This window comes from Podarcis melisellensis (assembly GCF_964234715.1).
Source record: "Podarcis melisellensis genome assembly, chromosome: 9".
Taxonomy (NCBI): Eukaryota; Metazoa; Chordata; class Lepidosauria; order Squamata; family Lacertidae; genus Podarcis; species Podarcis melisellensis.
In genome coordinates this window covers 76,810,823-76,829,518 of record NC_138541.1, presented here as the reverse complement: position 1 = coordinate 76,829,518, position 18,696 = coordinate 76,810,823, and the positions used below count along the sequence as shown (strand labels likewise).

At 42.0% G+C, this 18,696-nt stretch overlaps 2 protein-coding genes across 3 annotated transcripts in view; one reads left to right on the top strand and one right to left on the bottom strand.

Annotated features, from left to right (window-relative positions):
- The window catches only part of LOC309377954 (solute carrier family 2, facilitated glucose transporter member 3-like), a 230,922-nt gene that overhangs the window by 93,592 nt on the left and 118,634 nt on the right, over window positions 1-18,696 (bottom strand). The gene's annotated exons all lie outside the window — the stretch shown is intronic.
- FOXJ2 (forkhead box J2) overlaps window positions 1-18,696 on the top strand; it is a 32,260-nt gene that overhangs the window by 1,182 nt on the left and 12,382 nt on the right. For both annotated transcript variants that reach the window (XM_081925660.1, XM_081925659.1), the window contains exons 2-4: window positions 15,891-16,246; window positions 17,591-17,665; window positions 18,446-18,514. In XM_081925660.1, coding sequence (XP_081781786.1) covers window positions 15,914-16,246; window positions 17,591-17,665; window positions 18,446-18,514 — 477 coding nt within the window. In that variant the 5' untranslated portion in view covers window positions 15,891-15,913. The remainder of the gene's footprint in view (window positions 1-15,890; window positions 16,247-17,590; window positions 17,666-18,445; window positions 18,515-18,696) is intronic.

The window sequence follows — 18,696 nt, the reverse complement described above, 5'->3', positions numbered from 1 at the left end:
AGCAACACACTGTTTTTCAGCACGTTGGGTCTGGGTAGGGGTCAGGGGGATGTATATATCTTACCATTTAGGAGTCTGTGAGGAAAGATTCACAGTGACTGAAAGTTAATGGGCGGAGTGTGTGTGATTATTTACTTCAGAGGTAACATCACACCATTAATGCAACTGTGCTCGGATGGTGTCAGCATAATCCTGTACATGCTGAACTCTGTGTGAGACATAAGCTTCAGATGATAAGACTATGTTAAGATTCTCAAGTTGTTTTTGGTGTATGTTAAGTTAATTCTCTTTCCTTCATTCTGTCAAAGGGGAATAGTAGGGATTCTAATGCATGTTAATGATTGGGACTACAGAACCCAGAGATTTTAGCTATTGCTCATTGATTCGTGTCAGAGTATGATCTGGATTTGGACTGAGAAATCCACCTGCAGTATGTGAAATCAAGTGCATTTGAAGGCCTTGCATTCATTCCACTAGTGCCGTCCTTGATTTGATCTTCCTACTTTACTGAGTATTACAGACAAATTTTGGTGCCCATGTCCTGGGATGGGAGAGTTAAATCTCAGGTCGTGGAATCCTTTTGGCAGCAGTGCGTAGTAGAGCAAGTTACACACTGCAGCTGCTCCTGGTAGGAAATAGAAGCCTAAGGGGCGACCACTTCAGATAGTGCTTTTTATAGATTCCATTGACAGTGATCACTTTGTGGAAAAAATAGGAATACTAACTTAAGGTGTACCTCTGACATCTCCATCCACTTTGGGATTAAATCAGTTGAAAAGCAATCTTAAATTCAAAAGATTCCTTGTTGTAATTACTGTTAGAGTATTCCCAGTAAAAGTATTCACAGGAGGAGTTATGGGATTCTTCTGAATGTAATCGATGTAAACTCAAAACTGCCCAATCGTTTAAAATTAATTGCCCATGCCTGATTTTTTTTTTTAACCTGCAGTATTTTAATTGACTAATAGTTAGTTTAATCAATGGAAAGCATTTTGATAAATGAACATAATTCCTCTGCTTAATAAGGAGTGGGTTTTAGGAACAGATTGATTGTTTTTGGTTCAAGTAATTATTTTAAAAAGGCCATATGACAAAAAGGTATTCCTTTCTATGTGAAGGGGGGATGCCTTTTTTAGATGACACTTGCTGTGACATGGGCAATTGCATCATCTGAAAACAGAAGGTATGTCAGAAGGGACCTCAGAAGACATCTAGCCCTAATCCCTGCTTCAGGAAATATATGGCTACAGCATCCTTGATAGGGGGCTATCCAACCTCTCTCTGTAAGAGAGGCAACCACTTTTCAAGGCAGGCTGTAACATGCTTTTTTTCTTTAGAACTACTGCTTTTTCATGTGTGCAGATTTTATGCAGATGTCATTAATGAGCTAAAACACATGAAGTTAATGGACTCAGATTTCTTTAGCTGAGTAACAGCCCTACATTTAAACTTTCACGGAGCATCCCAGTTGGACAGGTAGATTTTTCTGGAGAGCTAAAACGCCCAATATATGGCATCTAAATAGTTCACTGCAAATAAAATAAGAATTTGTCTATTATAAAATTTGGCTGTGAGGAATGGAAAATCAGGGGGGACAGTTACCTGATCAATGCCTCCAGCCTGTATTTTGGTGGAGTGGTTCAATTGTTGTGACCCAGGTATGTAAGCAAAAGGTGGGAAAAGGAATGTGAGGAAGAAGCTTGGACCATCTCACAGTGTACTTCTTCATAACTTTAATTAATGTCCCACAACTTGAAAATCAGGAATCCCCCCAAATATCAGTTTATAGATCTGAGAAAATTAATTAAAAGTTACCTAGATTCATCTTCTTGATATGTCAGAGTAAGCAATCTACTTCCTCTGGCATCTCTTACATAGCACTGAGAATTGTGAACTTGCAAGTTAACGATGATTAGCAAGGATTTTGAGTTTTAATTCCATAATCTTTGCATGTTAACTCAAAAGTAAAACAAGTCTGTTTAGGATCATGGCCCAAAAGTCTAAAAAGGCTTGTTGTAAAATAATGGTTATAGGTGAAATTGCCTAAGCAATAATGAAAGATAATTGGAGATGATGCTGGTTCTTTGCATGTTTATTTAATTAGGGTTTTTAAAAAGTAATGTGTCTAAGTCAGAGGGATCAGAATAATGGTCTTTAGAATTGAAAAACAATTTGAAAATCTGAATATTGTTACTTTGAAATCTGTTTGTGATTACCTCTGCCTCTTGTGAAAGTTCTTCCAGTTTATATAGGTGGATGCTTGAAATCCATTTTTAATTGAATTTTGTCTAGTTTCATTAAATTTGTAAGTCCTTTAGGCCAGTGGTCCTCTTGCCTCCTGCCTAGAGGGTTTGAAAACAACATCTTAATATCTCAAATATGTGAATGAATAATACAGAAGAGTGCTTTTGGGCTGGGTCAGAGCCTGCTCTGTCACCATGAGTAGTCACAACCAGAACCAGTACCTGGAATTTGGGGCTTCACAGTCAGATGTCACTTCCTGACACAGGCAGGATTGAACTCTCATTCATTGTACCTTTCTATTCAGAAGTTAACGTTTGTCTCAAGCTTGTGTAGATATGTGTGATCTGCTAATGTAACTGAGGCCTAAGCTTTCCATTTTAAAAATACGCTTTTAACTTTTTATATCACACTTTTTCAAAGGTTATTCAAAGTTACTTAACAACAAAATGTAGCTTACTGTAGTTTTGAGTACAAATTATTCATTTTGTATATAATAGTAAAACAAATATCAAGCAAACTTTAAAATGAGTGTGATAAAATAAAATAAAATAGTAATTAATAAAGGTTTCCTCTGTAGCAGTGTTAGAAACTCAGATTTACAGTGGTACCTCGGGTTGCAGACAGGATCCGTTCCGGAGCTCTGGTCGGATCCCGAAGTTTGTGCAACCGGAGGGACCGCTTCTGTGCATGCGTGCATGACAAAACCCAGAAAAAATACTTGTGGTTTTGCCACATTCGCATCCTGAAGGATACACAGCTGGAGGTGTGCGTATCCAGAGGTACCACTGTATAAGCTAATTGCCAAATAGCATCTTAAACCTAGGTTATGGTCACCACAACGAAATGTATATGCACCATTTTTCCCACTGAAAGTTGTTGTTGTTAGTAATTATTAATAATTTCATTTCTATACTGCTTTATATTTTAAATAAAAAATCTCAAAGTGGTTCACAACACATTAAAACATCAAATAAAACAATCCAGAATAAATCAAATTCAAGTTTCAACAAAAATATTACAGACTTCTTGAAGTGACATTCTGCTTTCCCCATATTTACCTAATGCACCTGGCACCTAGGGAATTTCTAATGCTGCTCTAGTTGGTTTTGAGGATGGGAGAAAATGTTGTATGACCTAATTGATTATGGTGCGTGACAATGGTACAAGCCTGAGTCTTCATCTTCTTTGGTTCCTTCATGCAGGGTTCTTCATTAGATGCAAGGTGATGATAGAAATGCTGATAGCAGTGCAGGTTTACACCCACTTGACTAGCAGAGTTTAGAACATACAATAGTGTAGGTTGGCCCATTTCCGCATAGTCAGAAACTTGAGTTTTGGCCTGGAATTTGGTACAGAAGGGAGATCTGTACAAAGCCACCATGGCTTCTGAATGTGAATGGCATGCTGCCCATCTGCAGAAGATTTTCTCCCCCATTTCTCTGTCTGAGAATATGAGGGAAAGTGCAGGCAGTTCATAAACATACAGGAAGTCCTTTGTATTGCTGTGTGCTGTAATACCTTGACTGTCATTTGAAGGTATCTGCAGGAATGACAGTTAATGTTTAGGGATTTATGGGTTGTAATCCTTAAAGAGGTGGATAGAAGTTTGAAGCAGGATGCAGTTCACAGTTAGTTAGGCTTGTCAGCTTTTTAAAAAAAGGCATGACATGGGATCCAGTGGATCATATGTATGTTCTGATAGTATCTAGACTTTCCTGGCTTATCAGACTCTAGCAGTAGTTACCTGTTACAGTGGTACCTCGGGTTACAGATGCTTCAGGTTACAGACTCCGCTAACCCAGAAATAGTACCTCGTGTTAAGAACTTTGCTTCAGGGTGAGAACAGAAATCGTGCGACGGCAGTGGGAGGCCCCATTAGCTAAAGTGGTGTTTCAGGTTAAGAACAGTTTCAGGTTAAGAACGGACCTCCAGAACGAATTAAGATCTTAACCTGAGGTTCCACTGTATTTATTATTGTTATTTGTCTAGTAGTAGTTACGGTACCTGTTAGTTATTATTGTTGTTGTTATTTATTAGTGTATATCTTTCCCCTCACCCTCGTGCCTCCTGGGACTTTTAACTATTGTGCTCTATAGTCAAATACAACCTGGCACATAGTGCTCTGGAGCAGTGGTTCCCAAACTTTTTGATATGGTGAACCACAAGTCCAAATTTACTTGATAATGGTGACCCATCAATTTATTGTCACATTCAATAGAACCTTATGGCAACTGTTGGTTTCGTGCAGTTTAACTTCAGCTTTGCGTATTCTATAACCATTGCTCAAGGCATCCAAGCGAAAAATTTCCTTAACGCGCCTATTCATGTGGAATTTGTTGAAATATGTATAGTACTTACAAAGTTAGTCACAATTTTTTTTTAAAAAATGGAAATGTAAGAACACTAATCATAGGATTGCAGGGTATTGCTTCATAAACTATTAAAATTGTTCTAAAAACATACGGTTACAAAATTGGTGTTGGAGATAAGAAGCAAATGAATATTTTTAATAGTTTTATTCATGATAAAGTCAATTTATCAGTGGGATGTTGGAATTGAATTTTGCCAATGAGCAAGTCAGTGCAGAGTTTGTTAGTTGTTAGACACAGCCTCAAATCTTTATTGATACATCGCTTGCTACTTTTTTTGTCCCCATGGCAGTCATTGCTGAAAAACCTGTCTTGCATGTACTACCAAATGGCAGCAACACAGAGATATTGCTTCATCAGGAAGCTCAGGATACTCAGTGGTAACTGAGTAATTTTGGTAACACGAAGCCAAAATTTTCATAACTTCGGTTCCGATAATTTACGTTTAAGGGTCCTGTCACACAACAGTTCAGTGTGTTGTTTTTCTTTTTTCCACAGATAAAGGCAACTTTGAGTGACATCACTCAGATTTCTGGTGTTATTTCAGCAGAAGGATAGTGGACAAATTTTGACAAAGCAAACTTCAAATCCCCTTTGACTTAACAAGTAACTAACCCTGGAAGCAGATCCAGCGGTCGTTCACCACAAGGTGCTCGTACAAAGGATTGTTGTGAGTTACTATTACAGCTTGCCTCTGATGTGCGGGCTTCTTAGAACACCTTTGTGGCAAACTGTTGCTGGATCTGTCACAATAGAGTAATTCCCAAGTGTTAAAATGTAAGACTTTAGCCTTTCCGCTGTTCCGTTATAAGTGCCAACGCAGCACTATAAAATGCCAGCAAAATGTTGTAAGAGGTATTCCTTGTACTGGTTAAGAGGGATAAAAGTAATAATTATTTTGTGAAAACTTACAGAGTCTGTGACTCACTTGTGGGTCATAACCTACAGGTTGGGAAACACTGCTCTGGAGTGAAGATTTTTATTATAAGTATTGCTCTAATTATGGCTCTAACTTTTGAACACTTGACCTCTAGTGCTTTAATTTGCCATTGCTGTGAAGAGATAGGGACCCTTTCATTCATCCCCTTGTTATGGTTAAACTGTCCTTTTAGATTTCAGAGTAAATGCTCATAAATATCAACCGTTTATGAGTGTTTACTAACAGAAATTAGCGACCGTGGTATTTCTTCCAGTGTTAGATACTCAGATACATAAGCTAGGCACCAAATGGCACCTTAAATCTAGGTTTCGGTTGCCACAATGGAATGTCTATTCGCCAAGGGGTTGGGCTAGATGCCCCTCGGGGTTACTTCCAACACTACAATTCTGTGATCTCAACTACGTTGCTTGACTGTACCTTGCTCTTATAACAATTCACTTGTCCCAGTATGCAAGAAGAAGAAACATACACAGTGGAAACTATGGACTAAGACAGAGGTTTCTAAACTGTGGTTGACAACCTGGCACCCAGATATCTCCACATAGTTGCAATTGGACCCATGCCAGTAGCAAAATGCACCTGGCACCTGGAGAATTTCAAACACTGATTTCTGCAGTTTGGCCCTGATGGTTGTTTTTGCAACCATAGTACTCTGAAATCAGATATCACATTTATTATGTTTCATATAATTTTTTTGCAACTTAAAAACTGAAAGCCAACCAAATGTATCTTTACAAAGCTGAAAGTATAATTTGAGGAACTTGGAGTAGGGGCCATTTAACCCTTTACCTCAGGTCATTTTCCCACTCAAACATTATTCCCCCCTCAAAAAACAAAACAAAAACAGCACGTCACATTACAAGTGGAAAAGTAGCTTGGGAGGGTATTTATATTTTGAGTGAAAAAACAGCTGGTGGGGCTAGAGTTAAGCAGCTCCCCAGGATCACCATTTCACTACTTTTAGGGTGTGTGTTTTTACTTTAAAAAATGTAGGGGCGAGGTTACATACACCTGTGTGTAGCATCTAGTTTGGCCACACTCTTCAGATGCAAGCCAGAAATAATTTGTGATAAAGTTGCAAAATGTTTGTGCAAAAATCCATGGTATATGCTCTATCACTCATTTTAGTAGCTCAATGACTAAAGCTTTCTTTCTGAATATTTTATAGTTCATTCCCCATGGGGCATCCAGAATTTTACAAACTGCAAATACTGTACAATAGGCATAGATAATTGTAGATTTGCTGGGGTTTTCCCAGACTGAACTGCACGTAGTAGTTTTCTTCTTTTTACTCCCATGACACATTGAGGAGGAGACTTTTATCTTCATCTGCTGCTATAGTGTCTCGGTTCAAATGTCAGCTCCCCCTTCCATTTAGTGGGTTTTTTATGTTTATTGCATCAAGTTCAAAATCCTTACCTGAATCTTTTGGGTCTTGAAATTGCTCACCTTCATCATTAATGTTCTCATTTCTTCCTACATTGTTGTGCTTCTCCCAGCTCTTTCCCTTTGTCAAGGTTTTTTTCTTTGTGTCTGCTTGTGGCATTCATAACACTGTTGTATTTGAGAATAGTCTTTTGATTTCAATAACTAATTCTCCTTCCTACTATCCACTTCTCCCAAAAATGTTTACTTTTTTGTATCATCTTCTAGGGCAGCCTTCCCCAGCCTGCTTTCCTTTAGATAGTTTGAACTACAACTCTCATCAGCCCCAGCCAGCCAGAGAATGAAGATGTGGAAGACTTCTTTAGCCTGTGCTAACTGACACTTGAGGCTCTAGTGGTCTTTATTTTTGAGTCTGTTTTACTTTTAGCCCTGCAGTGGTTGCAGATGCCCAGTTCAGAATTGAGTGCAAAAACATTTTGGCTAGTCTTGGAAAGGTGCAGCATAGCTAATCTCACAACCCCATAACAAAGTACTTTAATCCTAATCAGTTATAAGGGGGCAAAATAGTTCATTTAATCTGAACAGAAACTGGGACAAATTCCATAGTAGGAAACATTCTAGTCTAGTCCATCAGAGTAAACACAGGACAGTGTCTGATAACATAGACTTGTGCTTCAATGAATCTGTTTGTTTCTAAGGTGCCATAGAACATCTTTTATACCAAAATAGAAATGTATGGCAGGCATGACCACTAATCTCTCTGATGTTTGGTGTTTTCTTGGGGATATGGGGTATCTTCTGAGGGTTTAGAAAAGAAGGGCAATATTAGCTGGTTTTAAAGGAAGGGTGTTGAAAAACAGAGATGAGTTAGTGCGGAATTAGGGTTGGGCAAAGCTCAGCACTAATCAACCCAATATTAAAAGTATACAGGCCAGGGGTTGTGTTCTGGGTCATTGCATGCTTGTGTGAAATTGCATATACAGTGGTGCCCCGCAAGACTAATGCCTTGCAAGACGAAAAACCCGCAAGACGAAAGGGTTTTTCGGTTTTTGCGTCGCTTCGCTAGACGATTTTCCCTATGGGCTTGCTTCGCAAGACGAAAGCCCGTAGGGAAATATCCGGGGACCTCTTTTAAATGCTGGCGGTGGGGAGCAAAGCCTTTCCCCCCCCCCCTCCGGACTTCAGAAGAGGTCCAGGAAGGCCGGCGGGGGCGAAAGGTTTTGCTCCCCACCGCCAGCATTTTAAAAGCGGTCCGGGATAGCAGGGAAGCGCTTCCCGCTATCCCGGACGGCTTTTGAAGGCAGGCGGGGGGAGCAAAGACTTTTGCCCCCCGCCGGCCTTCAGAAGAGGTCTTTGCTCCCCCCCGCCTGCCTTCAAAAGCCGTCCAGAGGCTTTTAAATCGCCCCGAGACAGTCCCGGGGCGATTTAAAAGCCCCTGGGAAGGCAGGCAGGGGGGACAAAGACTTTTGCCCCCCGCCCGCCTTCGGAAGAGGTCCAGGACCTCTTCCGAAGGTGGGCGGGGGGCAAAAGTCTTTGCTCCCCCTGCCTGCCTTCCCGGGGGCTTTTAAATCGCCCCGGACAGCCTCCGCTGCCGCCCGCCAGGATTCTAAAAAACCCCGGGACAGCGGAGGCTGTCCGGGGCGATCTTAAAATGCTGGTGGGCGGCAGCGAAGCCTTTGCTGCCGCCCGCCAGCATTCTAAAAAACGCAGGGACAGCGGAGGTCCAGGACCTCTTCCGAAGGCGGGCGGGGGGCAAAAGTCTTTGCTCCCCCTGCCTGCCTTCCCGGGGGCTTTTAAATCGCCCCAGGACTGTCTTAAATCGCCCCGGGGCTGCCTTCGCTGCCGCCCGCCAGCATTTTAAAAAACCTCGGGCCAGCGGAGAAGTCCTCTGCTGTCCCGGGGTTTTTTTAAAATGCTGGGGGTGGGAAGAAAAGCCCTTGTCCGCCCCCCCCAGCCTTCAGAAGAGGTCGGGGGACAGACTGTCCCCGGAGCTGGTCTGAAGGCGGTTTCCATAGGAACGCATTAATTAATTTGCAATTCATTCCTATGGGAAACCGTGCTTCGCAAGACGAAAAACTCGCAAGACGAAAGAACGTGCGGAACGAATTAATTTCGTCTTGCGAGGCACCACTGTAATCAGAACACTGAATGAAAAAGCCTGCATCCCTCCCTTTTTGTGACATTTTGGGTCACTCCTGGGTTTGGTGTGATGCATGTGTGTGCGGTTATGCACATATCGGACGTGCCTAAAATGGTCACTGCCTGTATATTGTTTCCTAGGCAGTAACTAATTGCAAGCAGCTCCCAACTTAGGCGGAGGTTACATTTTGCAGGGAGTCTGCTGCAGTACATATAGCTTCCTACCCAACAGCTGTTGAGCTGGTTCCAAAATGGTTCCCATGTGCCATTTTGGAGCCCTCACAGGTCTTTTTTCTGGACTTTAGGCTTACTGATGTCCACTTCAGGCTCAGGGAAGGGCCTCCTTATGAGCCACAAAGACTTTCCAGCTCTCTCCTGCCATTTCAGGTTAGAAGCGAATTATTTATTTATTTCCCGGCAGCAAGCATATACAGTACACGGTTGCACACAAGTTGATCACACACAAGTGCGGGGAGGCCTGTATCTTGAAGGGCCAAGCTGAAAAATCAGTGAACACCTCAATCTGCATTTCAGAATGTAGCCTGCCAGCTAACTATGCTGCCACTGACACCACTGACTTCAAATTCATGTTGGAATCTGATATTGTCCAAAAAAGTTTTTTGAGAATTGTCTTACATGTTCTTATTTTACTGTTGACTGTGCCAGTCACCTCATGACTGCCACAAGGGTTTGGCATAACACAAAAAGAGAGTACAGGCATTGCTGCTTCTGCCCACCCCATACAATCTTATGCTTACTGTGGGAAGGCAGCTACAACTTGCAAACTTTTAAGACCTTTTTCTTGGTCTTATCTGTATATACAGCTATATAATATAAATTCAAATTGCATTCTTTAATTTGGTGTTGTTAATCTGAGATTAGTACCAGTGTGTCTTTTGACCATATCTGAAAGATCTTGCATTTCTGATTCCATATTCTCAGTCTAAAATTAGTAGTTCTAGAACACTAAGAGTATGTACTAGAATCCTAGGATGGAGCATACGCATGATCCTTTAGAACAGATTAGTTACCCATAACTTCATTTAAACATGTGTTGTCCTCACAGTGAGGGTGGTTAAACAGGGTTGTTCTTTTTTCCAGTCTACTTGTGGCTGAAGTGCATTTATTAGTTGCTAATATGTATGTGAGAGTGTTTTTCATCTAGAATAAGAGTAAATGACTTTAGATGCAAAATAAGGATATGAGACTCTTTGTCCCTGCCTACTTGCCAGGCCTCAAAACCTTTATTCAAGGGTTTATTCTTAGTATGACTTGTAAAACAACCTGAAATACTTTATGGATGACTATTTAAAAATCAAATGATGTTTATTTTTATTCTGTGTTGTGGACATCCAGTTGCTTCAGCATCCTGCGCATAAAGGAAAGGAAATTTGGAAAGCCACTGGAAAGTGGCCTGGAACCCCCTTGTTTTACCTTTCTGTTGGAAGAGGTATGTCTTTCCGTGGTACCAGGATGCTGTCTCCATGAAGTCTTGACACAAGTAGAGCTAAAATTCTCTTTGGCATCAGCATCTTCATGGATGAAGCAACTACAGTGGTCTTTGCCTAGTTGCATGTGACTGATGTGTGTGTTCACAGGCAGTAGAACACCAGTGATGAAAACGGTTATTGCCCAGCCAAATGCATTTTAAGGCATTCCCACCCGGAGACCAGTTCTTTTCCTCAGTTGTTGTCCAGATATTTATGTGGTGTTTTTTCTAGTCTTTTTCCAGTGAGATCAGTGTTTGTAAAAAGAGAGTTTGAACTTTATCTCTCCCCCACCCTGACCCAAATCCCCACCTATAGTATTCTCACTGTTAGATGCAATTGGCCTGCTCAAGCACTCTTGTACCATTTAAAAAAAGAAAAGAAAAAGACTTGCACTCCGTTTCCTAGAAGTTCACAGGATGTTGGTACATTTTACAAATAGTTTTCTCTTAATTTACCTAGGAAATCCCCCTTATGTAGCAAGTACAGTGGTACCTCGGGTTAAGCACTTAATTCGTTCCAGAGGTCTGTTCTTAACCTGAAACTGTTCTTAACCTGAAGCACCACTTTAGCTAATGGGACCTCCTGCTGCCACCGTGCTGCCGGAGCACAATTTCTGTTCTCATCCTGAAGCAAAGTTCTTAACCAGAAGCAATATTTCTGGGTTAGCGGAGTCTGTAACCTGAAGCGTATGTAATCTGAAGCGTATGTAACCCGAGGTACCACTGTACTACCATGATTTTGGGTAATTCCATTTCATTTCCTCACTGATAAGTGTGGAAGTGCCCAATATTGGAGGGGAAAAAGGGTAAAAAATAGGAAACAATGTTTCAGTCTATTCTCAGCCTCCAACTGTGCTGCAGTTCAAGCTGCCAGCCAGCCAGCCAGCCAGCCTTGTAGTGCTGTTAGAACTTTCAGAAGGAGGGGAGTTTTCAGGAACGGAATAGGAAAAGAGAGAATTTTTTTTTTCTTTCCCACTCTTAAAAAAATTTCCCCGCCTATTCTGGAAAGGGCTCAGGTTTGTGGCTGGTTGCCTTCCAGCCCTGAACCTGAGCAACTGATTCCACTATAGTGCATGCAGCAAGGTTTCTGGATAATGGGAAAGGACAAGAAAAATGTTATTTCCTCTTTCCACTTCATAAATAGCACTGGTAGGACAACCCCCTTCCTAACCATATATCCATACGTTTCCAATTTTAAAAGTCTTCACTACTTGTGAGATATGATGCTTGTCCTTTATCCCATGTGTTCTCCCCTTCTCGCTTTTAAATTCACCTTGTTTAGACGCCATCGTTATTTTCCTTGTCAAATATTATATTTTTAGTATGTATATATATTTGTAAAAATTGAAGAGATGACAAGCTACTGTATGACCCAATAACTATTAGAAAATGCAGTTAAGAAATAAGATTTGGGATTAAGTTAAAGATAGTGGGTAAAATGTGTAGAGCTGCCAAACTGTTGTTACACAGATATTTGGTTAATTGACTCATTTAAAAAATATAACATTTTGTAAGGGCTTGTTTGATTGATTTATTAGATTGCTTACCCACCTTTCACCATAAGGTCCCAGGGCAGGTTATAACAATAAAAAGCAAGTGTAACTTGATGCGTCTTGTTGAGAGATGAGTCTTGTTTTTAACATCCACCTGGAACAATGTGTTTCAAGGTAACGTTCAGTCTTATACCCAATTTTTCATGAACACGAGAAGAATTTTTTTCTTTAAAAAGATAAAGCTATCTGGTACTTGGAACTGCTACACTGCTTGCTTCTTGATCAATGGTTTTTATAAAAATGCTTCAGAGTTGGGGTGGGCAGGAGGTAGATCAGGATATATCAATGGCTTCTTGAATGATGGCTGGATGATTTGCAGTAGATGAGCAAGGATTTCTGACTCCCAATTTTTTAACTATAGCAACAACACAAGTTTTTCATTCCCCACACATTAGAATTTGAAAATCCCTGGTCTATAGTAACTCAGGTATAGTTTGTACTTCGTTCAGGTCATCCAAGTGTGTGGCCTGTCGGGTGGAGTAGGTAATTTACTCCCCTCAAAGCCATCATTTTGAATGGGCTCTGCCACCCCAGCTACTGTTTTGCACCTGGCTGGCTGTCCTGCTTATAACCTTAATGCTTTCATCACTGCATGTGAAAAGCTTCTCAAACCCTGTTGTGTGAATTCAGAGGCATGGCTTGCCATGGCAGGATGAGGCAAGGATGAAAGAATTTAGCAGAAGAGCAGGACAAGCAGAATACCACCTTCTACCAATCAGTGGAATTCACAGTGCAGGGAATCTGAGACTAGGGGCTGGATTCAGTTTTCACCCTAAGGTCACACATGTTAGTCACTTACATTGAAATATGTTAGTTGTTTCATGCTGAAAGGTAGCGGCATATTTATTTTTTCCCCCCATTGCCTTTCTGAGCCACACAAATTGCCTTGGGAACAGGGTTGTATATATACTAAAATCCATGTAAATGTAGAAAAACCACAGAATGTGGTAGAGGGCAAAAGATTCCCCTCAAATCTTGTCATACGTATGTAATCTCATTTGTGGGTTAAGGGTTACCTCTTTCTTTGGTTGCAAGGGCTATCAATTGCTTTCTCTGCTCTTCACTTTCAGTCCTTCCGAAACAGCTTCTCTGACTTAGAGGAGGAATACTCTAACATTGAAAGCTAAAACTGCTTCTAGATCCTGGAAGAATCAAGAATGTCCTTGGCTCTTTTTTGGGGAATTAGTATTATTACAATAATTTGTTGGAAAGAGATCATATTTAGCTTAATGAGATAGCATTGCTGATATCAATAGGCTTGGATTGATATTAACCTGAATATGTTTTAAAATTGGCATTTGCCTCTGACAGGGGAATTAGGGGTGATGGACTTAGAATCATAGAGTTGGAAGAGACCACAAGGGCCATCGAGTCCAACCCCCTGCCAAGCAGGAAACACCATCAGAGCACTCCTGACATATGGTTGTCAAGCCTCTGCTTAAAGACCTCCAAAGAAGGAGACTCCACCACACTCCTTGGCAGCAAATTCCACTATCGAACAGCTCTTACTGTCAGGAAGTTCTTCTTAATGTTTAGGTGGAATCTTCTTTCTTGTAGTTTGGATCCATTGCTCCATGTCCGCTTCTCTGGAGCAGCAGAAAACAACCTTTCTCCCTCCTCTATGTGACATCCTTTTATATATTTGAACATGGCTATCATATCACCCCTTAACCTCCTCATCTCCAGGCTAAACATGCCCAGCTCTCTTAGCCGTTCCTCATAGGGCATCGTTTCCAGGCCTTTGACCATTTTGGTTGCCCTCCTCTGGACACGTTCCAGTTTGTCAGTGTCCTTCTTGAACTGTGGTGCCCTGAACTGGACACAGTACTCCAGGTGAGGTCTGACCAGAGCAGAATACAGTGGCACTATTACTTGAGCCCCACTAGACCATTTTAGAACTTGGCACCATTGAAATTATGATTTGGTAAATCATCATAAACCTTTTAATTCTATAGTAACTTACTTCACTGCTGATATGGCTCAAGGGGTATACATAATGATTGCCCAGTGGTATTCATACATCATTGTACAGTGGTACCTTGGGTTACAGACGCTTCAGGTTACAGACTCCGCTAACCCAGAAATAGTACCTTGGGTTAAGAAATTTGCTTAAGGATGAGAACAGAAATCGTGCAGCGGCAGTGGGAGGCACCATTAGCTAAAGTGGTGCTTCAGGTTAAGAACGGACCTCCAGAATGAATTAAGTTCTTAACCCAAGGTACCACTGTACTGTCAAATTGACCAGTGTTTTCACTATATATACTATATATACAGAGGCAGTAGCACCAGCCCACCATTCTAAGGTTGTTGTAAAGACTGATAAAACATATGTGAAATACCGTTAAATGTTATGAGTGTGACAAGCGGGTCTAAGCTAGCAGATGCATACACGTTTGAGAGCGTAATGGAACAAGTACTGTTGAACACTTGTGTAAGTCCTCCAAGACCAGATAGGCTCATTTTGTGTTGTGAAAGTAGTGGTGTAGAATACATTGAGTGCATACATGTTTGGATTGGGGCAACTGCTCCCTGTCATCCTAAAATACCTGGTTTTTTTAAAAAAAAGAAACAACTAATTGTTACGTTCATTTGCTGATGGGTGTTTCCTTGCCTCAGCTGGACTGCTCACAAGAGAAATAACCTGCAAGGGGAACTAAACCTTCCCCTCCAGGTGGTCATTCAGCCACTACTTGTCTGCTTATTAATTAATCTGTTAGCTGAGCTTGTTAGCTGCCAGTCTTTTAAATGTATATGAAAGTTCTGTACTGGAGAGAAGTGTTGTTACAGAGCTATCCCTTTTCGTTCATCGAGGTGCCCTTCCCCCAAATTAGCTGGGTAATAGCACAGGTTGCAGAGTTGATCTCAGAATCTTTGGGCGAGTGCTATCCCTGCCTCAAGCAGTAGATTTTAACGAGAGCCAGACAGATGCAGCTCATGAGGTAGAATCTAGCAGGCAATGCTCTTGTGTAGCTGCTGCTCATTTCATGGGACTTGTGCACATGGTGGCTTAACCTTTCAAGGCATATTTCACTCCTCTCATGTCAGAAGCTCTGTAATAAGAGTGGTGGGAGTATTTCCCCCCTTCTTTTTAATTGTAAAACAAAGCAGTCATGATATGCATCAGAACAAAACAATACTTACAGGCAGTGACCATTTTGCATGTCCAGTTGACGCATGGGTCCTTTTGGACCCAAAAGAGGGTGGAATGGGGGCAGTGGTTTAATGGGGTGGGGTGGGGGCTTATGTGTTCTGCACTGATGCACGTGGGGGCTAGGAACGGAACCCCCATGTAAAATGGTTGCCGCCTGTATCCAGAACATCACTGAGAAATACAATTTAAATGTCCAAATATGGGCAAGTGACTATGATGCATTGTAACTAACCCACACAAACTTCTTTGAGCTTACCTGTGCTCACCTGCATGTTGCAATAATTTGTGGTTCAACTTCTTTAGCACTTCCCTTTCTTCTTGCCTGGAGAGGAACTTACTCTCCATAGGTAAGGAAAAGAGTGACTTTTATACAAGCCTGTTCTAACTTCTCTTAAGTCTGGCTCAGAAAGTTGTCATCTTTGTTCCTGACCTATATACAGTAGTTCTTACACGTAACTAAGCAAATGCAGTAATGTCTGTGGCTTTGGAAACTGAGCTATTGGTGATGCAGCTTTTGTTTGGCCATACTGAGGTTTTTTTCCTTGTAGGAGAGTAAAAACATATAATGTGATCATATTTCAAGAGCCCCATCTATCTGTATCTCTTTCTTTCTCCACAGTAGACACTTTTGCCTCCAGCATCATGGCCTCTGATCTGGAAAGCAGCCTCACTTCCATTGATTGGCTCCCACAGCTCACTCTGCGAGCCACTATTGAGAAATTAGGGGGTGCCTCCCAGTCAGGTCCCCCAGGGGCCGGTCGGAAGTGCTCTCCTGGCTCCCCCACTGACCCCAATGCCACCTTGAGCAAAGATGATGCTGCAGTCCACCAGGATGGGAAGCCGCGCTACAGCTATGCCACTCTGATCACTTACGCTATCAATTCATCCCCGGCCAAGAAGATGACCCTCAGTGAGATCTATCGCTGGATTTGTGACAACTTTCCCTACTATAAGAATGCTGGCATTGGGTGGAAGGTAAGTAGACTTGGGCATTCTCAGAAGTTCATTCATGGGAGCAGAAGTTCCAGCTTCTGCTCCTATGAAAATCCATTCCCATTTAATGTTATATTGTATGATCACGCCATGAATGTGCGTGGTGTTTTACAGACTCAATGTAACACAAAAACAAATCTCCGCCTCAAGGCACTTACATTCTAAATTTTGACCAGAGGGGAGGTGAAACTTTCCCATATGAGTGTTTCAGTCTTCAGCTTCTCCATGCCTCTTCTATACGCTTGAAGTCCATTCTGTATCTTTAAAATAGATAACATTGATTTCATTTATTAATTTCTTCCCATGAAACATCCTGAAGCAGTCAACAGTAAAAACATCAGCAATAAGTACATATATAAATATAGTTTCTAGTTCAGTGCAGATAAAGAGGGTAATAATAATCTGGAATATGAGCTACAGATTCCTATTTCGAGTCAGAGGCTCTCTTCTGTGCCAGTGGTAGCCAGCCTTCTTGGTTGGGGCTTGTGCCACAGGCTAAATCAGAGCCTGCGATTGGCCATAGCAAATATGCAGTCCATGGCATTTCACCATGCTAGAGGTAGGTGGAGGTACACGCCATAACTACCACTATGTGCTGCAGATTAGTCACATGTGTTTCATGCAGCCTTAATTCTTCCTGCAGAGTAAAGGAGAAATTTAGCTTTTCGGGGTTCGGTGAGGCAGTCTGTGCTGTAACCTTTGTCTGAGGAGCTGTGGTGGGGGAACCTTCTGCACTTTACTCAGTTCCTTCATGGGGGACCTTCTAGAGGCCACTTGCCAGGGATGTGCAGGGCCAGAGGAAGAATTGGGCAGAGAAATGCACAGCAGGCTACTTTCTAGGAACACAAAATCTAAGGGTTTCTTCAGTCACATGTGCCTCCATCTTCTGGGCCTACGGTTCCCCATCCCTGGAGTAGAACATTGGTTCTAAGAGAAGACCTTGCCTTTTCTCGGTTCTGGATTTCCCATTGTGTAGGTAAGAGATGCAAATCTGCATCCTGGTGGGGAGATTGGAACTGCTCTTTGGGGTTGGAAGCTTGGCTGCTGCTTCTCCAAAATACCACAGGTGGGATGACTTCCAGGGCAGGTGTGGTAGGTGGAAAGAGGCTGCTTAGCCCTCACTGTTCTTGCCTGCCACATCCTTCCCTTCCCACCCAGTACTCCATCTCCTGCTCCCCCCTCTCGATGTGGCAAAACAACAACCACCACCATAGCTGTGCCTGGGAACTCTGGCTGAGGGGAAAGCAGCAGCATTTGCGCTAGGGAGGTGATAAGGGCATGGGTGAGCAGCCTGCCTGTTAGCTGTGTCATTTTTTTCCTCCCTAGAACTCCATTCGTCACAATCTGTCTCTGAACAAATGCTTTCGGAAAGTGCCTCGCCCTCGGGACGACCCTGGAAAGGTGAGAGGGATCAAGCTAGACATTTGACCATCGTGGTGGGGAGGTGTTTTTTAAACCAATGTTGCATTGACTTCTAAACCCCCACTCCTGCTCTTGGCAGAAATTGGACTAATGTGAATGAACAGATTAAGTGAGGACATAAAATATGCAGGCAAGTTGAAAATTCTGCTGCTCCTACTCCAGGCTAGAGCAAAGGTTTGTGTAAAAGTAGGGCATAGGTATTTGCTGCTCTGCTGAAGAAGCAAGGAAAGAACATTCAGGTTTTGTTCTTCTGTATCTCTCAGTAATAGTAATAAGTAATAAACTCTACTGTGGATGAAATAGCTCTGACTTCTTCGGTGTGTGCACATTTGGGAAAGCTAAGAGAAAGCAGTGGGCCTTTGTATCCCAGACTGTAACATGTGTGCGCATGACCCCAGAACTATGCTGCAACAGGAGCAAAACATCACCTTTTTTTAGATTTTACTGGATTTCTGCCCTGGTCCTTCTTTTTCATACTTTTACATCAGAATTGCTGTTCTTGTCCAACCTGTTCTTCCCAAGAGTTTATTGGAGACTGAAGGAGTATTGAGATTGAGACATCACAAAAAAGTATCAAGGATGATGTTGCAATGATGTTGCAATGTAAAGAAAGGACCTGTCTTGTGCTGCAAGAGTAATTGATAAGCTGTGGCAACCTGCATGCTCTTTGGTATTATGGGTTGCACTGCTGCTGTTGCTATCGCTGATATCAAGGGTTGGTTTTATACTCCTTTCACCAGCATATCTTACTCTTTGCAGGGTTCTTACTGGACCATAGATACCTGTCCTGATATTTCCCGGAAGAGGCGTCACCCACCAGATGACGATGTGAGTGGGGCTCCCCATTCCTACCCTCAAAATCCAAAGCATTTGTGAGATGATTAAGAGATCCACTTTTTCCAAAGGGCATGATCCTACATGGCTCAGAAGTAATGCATTGGTCATAAAACTCAGGCTTCTGCGAGCCTTCACTTTCATGTTTTTTTAAAAGCAAGTTTGTAGCCTTTATG